General features: G+C 31.7%; 1 protein-coding gene across 1 annotated transcript in view; it reads left to right on the top strand.

Moving 5' to 3' along the window:
* LOC113809201 (metabotropic glutamate receptor 5) overlaps window positions 1-5000 on the top strand; it is a gene marked incomplete in the record, with an annotated part of 167520 nt that overhangs the window by 137964 nt on the left and 24556 nt on the right. Inside the window, 1 exon segment of the mRNA XM_070132728.1 lies at window positions 12-473. Within this exon segment, the coding sequence (XP_069988829.1) occupies window positions 279-473 (195 nt within the window).

The following is a 5000-nucleotide window of genomic DNA, read 5'->3' as shown; positions in this document are numbered from 1 at the left end:
TCCTCCCGCAGGCGTCATGGGCTGAAGGGACCCGCAGACCGCAGCCGCGACGATGCCGGGGCGCAGGGTCGCCTTGCAGAGCGTCGAAGGAGCCCGAGTCGCGGCCGCTTCCCGAGAGGAGTTCCCCGCAGCCTGATCCCGCGCGACCCTCCCACAACATGGACGAAGGAGAAAATGCCTAATTCCGAAGCCCGCAGCGGCGACTCTCCCCTTCGCAGCGAGTTCGGCGAGAGAGAAGGCTGAGGTCGTGGAGTGAAGCGCCAGGCTGCGGCACCAGGATGGCCCGCTCGGCCTGGTGGCGGGCGGCGATCGTGGGCTTGCTGGCGCTGCTCGTGTGGGCCGCCGACGCCCAGACCATGAAGCAGAAGAGGAGGAAGACCGCCCTCATGTCGGGGGACATCCTCATCGGGGCCCTCTTCAGCGTGCACCACCAGCCCAAGAAGAAGACGGCCTTCACCCTCACGTGCGGGAAGGTCAGACCCCACTCGCGTCGCCTCCTTGTGTCTGTCTTTATTTTATTTTTTTTGTCTTCTTCTTCTTCTTTATCGATTTCTCGCTTCCATGTCGCTTCCACGCCTACCTCTCCTCTCTTTAATCCATTTAATGTAGCCTACTCCTATATATCTTAGTATACAATCTCTTCAAAGCAAATACTACCGGTATTAAACATTACTAATATTCCAATCACTTCTCTTGCTGGAACTTCCTTTTCTTATGGCCGAGCTACAGCTTAAAGAAAACGTGATGTTCTTTATTCTAATAACCAAGGACATGAACGATAGATTTAGAGAAATAGTAATAAGTCCTTAGCTGAATGTACAATTTGTTATTATTGTTCTTATCATTTACCATTTTCTTTATTATTGTTGTCATTATTTTTATCAATATCATCATTATCCATATTGTTCCCTTTTCATTATTAGTAGTACTAGTAGTAGTAGTAGCAGTAGTAGTAGTAGTATCATAATTGTTACCATTATTATTATTAGCAGCAATATTCTGTCACTGATATATATGGTGGTATTATTATCATTGAAATGAATATCATTATTATTATTATTACTATTATCATTATTATTATCATTATTATTATCATTATTGTCACTATTATCATTATCATGTATATATATATATATATATATATATATATATATATATATATATATATATATATATATATATATATATATATATATATATATATATATATATATATATATATATATATACAATCATTACCAGTCATCTACTTTTTTTTCAATTTAATCCTATTCCTGTAGGAAAAGTATAATCTAGTTCACCTAAGCTTTTTTCCTTAAAAAAATCCTTCCCATTATATAAAAAAATATCAACAGTTAAAATAACTATATCAATAACAACAACTGATTTCCTTTATCAAAATAAATCCAGTATCAATGTGCATTAATGACGACACCTTCAAAACATGTTTTTTATTATCATTTTCATTTTTTTATCTTTTATCAAAATAACTTAAGTATCATTAAGTTCATTAAATGGCAATACCTTCAAAACTCATTATTATTATTATTGTTGTTATTATTATTATTATTATTATTATTATTATTATTATTATTATTATTATTATTATTATTATTATCATTATTATCATCATTTTTATCCTTTATCAAAATAACTTTAGTATCATTAAGTGCATTAAATGACACCTTCAAAACTCATTTTCTTTATCATCATTTTTTATCCTTTATCAAAATAATTGTAGTATCATTAAGTGCATTAAATGACGACACTTTCAATACTTATTTTCTTTATTATCATTTTTAACCCTTTATCAAAATAACTAATCATTAAGTGAATTAAATGACACCTTCAAAACTCATTTTTTATTATCATTTTTATCCTTTATCAAAATAACTTCAGTATCATTAAATGCATTAAATGACAATACCTTCAAAACTCTTTTATTATTATTATTATTATTATAATTATTATTATTATTATTATTATTATTATTATTATCATCATCATTTTTATCCTTTATCAAAATAACTTTAGTATCATTAAGTGCATTAAATGACACCTTCAAAACATTTTTCTTTATTATAATTTTTTATCCTTTATCAAAATAATTGTAGTATCATTAAGTGCATTAAATGACGACACTTTCAATACTTATTTTCTTTATTATCATTTTTAACCCTTTATCAAAATAACTTTATCATTAAGTGCATTAAATGACACCTCCAAAATTGATTTTTTATTATTTTTATCCTTTATCAAAATAACTAATCATTAATTGAATTAAATGACACCTTCAAAACTCATTTTTTATTATCATTTTTATCCTTTATCAAAATAATTAATCATTAAGTGAATTAAATGACACCTTCAAAACTCATTTTTTATTATCATTTTTATTCTTTATCAAAACAATTAATCATTAAGTGAATTAAATGACACCTTCAAAACTCATTTTTTTATTATCATTTTTATCCTTTATCAAAATAACTTTATTATCATTAAGTGCATTAAATGACAATACCTTCAAAACTCTTTTTTTTCATCTTTTTTTTTATCCTTTATCAAAATAACTATAGTATCATTTTCATTAAATAACGACATCTTCAAAACTCATTTTCTGTTATCATTTTTTATCCTTTATCAAAATAAATATAGTATCATTAAGTGCATTAAATGATACCTTCAAAACTCATTTTCTATTATCATTTTTAACCCTTTATCAAAATAACTTTATTATCATTAAGTGCATTAAATGACAATACCTTCAAAACTCTTTTATTATTATTATTATTATTATCATTATTATTATTATTATTATTATTATTATTGTTATCATCATCATTTTTACCCTTTATCAAAATAACTTCAGTATCATTAAGCGCATTAAATGACCAAAACTCTAACATTTCCCCTTTGTCTATCTTTTTTTTTATTATATTCTAAAATATAAAATCACAAAAGCCATCTCGCAAAAATGTGTAAGGAAATGGAAAGAGAAAATGGAGAATTCGGCCAAATCGAGTAAAGATGCGAAGGGCAGCGGGGAGAGGGGAGGGACGATAAAGTAGAGGGGAGAAAGAGAGAGACGAAAGAGCGAGAGAAAGAAAAAAGAGCAAGCGAGAGGGTGGGAGTAGGAGTAGGAGTGAGTGAAGGTGAGTGAGTGAGAGGGAGAGAGAGAGCGACGAGAGAGCGAGAGAGAAAAAAAAAATGCAAGCTGGTGGGAGTAGGAGTAGGAGTGAGCGAAGCACAGAGAGGGAGAAAGAGAGAGTGAGTGAGAGAGAAAGAGGGGGGAGATAGATAGATAGATAAAGAGAGAGATGGAGAGGAAGAGAGAGGGAGAAGAGAGAGTGAGTGAGAGAGAAAGAGGGGGGAGATAGATAGATAGATAAAGAGAGAGATGGAGAGGAAGAGAGAGAGAGAGAGAGAGAGGGAGGGAGAGAGGGAGAGAGGGAGAGGGATGCGAGTGTGAGAGAGAAAAAAAATATTGCGAAAGATAGAGAGAAAACATTGTGTGCGTGGGGGAGAGAGAAATAGATAGATATAGAGATATAGATAGATAGATAGAGAGAGAGATAGAGGGAGAGAGAGTGTGAGAGAAAGAGATATAGATAGAGAGAGAGAATGAGAGAGAGAGAGATAGGCTAAAGGACAGACAGACAATCAGACAAATATGGATTCTAATTCCTGCCACAAAGGAGAGTATTATTTATATCTGCTATTCCATCTTTGATAAAAAAAATAATAATAAATTTAAAAAATCAGGATACTTGGCATAGTATTTTTTTTTTTTTTTTTACCGCAGAGTTTTCAAAAGGTCTGTCTATTAAACTTGGTTATCATAACCCGAGTATTAAAAGGTAAATAATATCTTTGGAGTTAATATCTATGTCTGGGTGGACTGTAATACATTTGTCTAAACGTGGTATGGTTTTTAAGTTTTTTTTTTATCATAATTTTCCCACTTGGATGTCACGGCAGCTTGTATCATCTATACTTAATTTCAAGAAGAATATTCTCTCCCTAGATTACAAAATACTTTCAATAGAATTTATGTTTTCCTTTAAAGTGATAAAGACATTCAACAATCCTTAGATATGTATAGAAAAAGAGTCTCAAGGCGCCAGATAAACATAATTCATTTTATAGTCATAAAAGGACGCAGCTTTATGTGAAATTCTTTTTGGAAAAAAAAATAATTTGGCATCATTATAAATCCATTTTTGAGGAGTGGGAAATTATGCCCCATTCAGATTTTTTTTTTTTTTTTTTTTTTTGTATGTGAATTTTGTTTTTTGAGCTGAAAATGTTTAAGGCGAAGTTAGAGTTTTACAAACCTTCCTGATTTTTTTTGGCGTGACCTTAGAATTAAGCTAGAACTATAAAAGTAAATGTATGGATGTGTGTATACCAACGGAGAAATTTTTTTATACAGCTGCTTCATTTATCTAGTTGGGAGGAAAGGGGGGGGAGGGTACTCTGATTTCTGTTGTTTTGAAATTTTGCTTCAATTAATTATTTTCGCCTAAAATGCAGCAATTAAACTTCCAAATGTTACTCTAAAGAATGTTCTACGTTCAGAAGTAACTTCATAGTAAAAGTTCAAAGTGATTTATTAATGAATATGTGAGTAAAGACTTCACTTTCCCGAACTTCTTAAAATAAAAGCTGTCAGCAGTCTATACCTTGTAGAAGTTATGATTATGATGTATAAGAAGTTTCAAATCCTTCTTTAAAGGATTCTGGAAATATATTCATTGCGAAATTCTTTATTAAATGCTAACAGAGAAGTTGGGAGGATATTGTTTAACGAAGTTAGTGAAGACTCAATAGACGAATAACCAAGATAATTTATATAAAAAATAATTAAAATATGCTAGTTTGTTCAGCGGAATGGAATGCACCGGTTAATTCCTGGTGATATTAGCTGTAATGACTTTGACTGCAAGTACGTCCCAAATAATGAAAGAAAAATAGACACTATAAAAAAAAAGAGAGAAAAC

Source organism: Penaeus vannamei, chromosome 18 (assembly GCF_042767895.1).
Source record: "Penaeus vannamei isolate JL-2024 chromosome 18, ASM4276789v1, whole genome shotgun sequence".
NCBI classification, from domain to species: Eukaryota; Metazoa; Arthropoda; class Malacostraca; order Decapoda; family Penaeidae; genus Penaeus; species Penaeus vannamei.
This window is presented reverse-complemented; position numbering and strand designations above follow the sequence as displayed.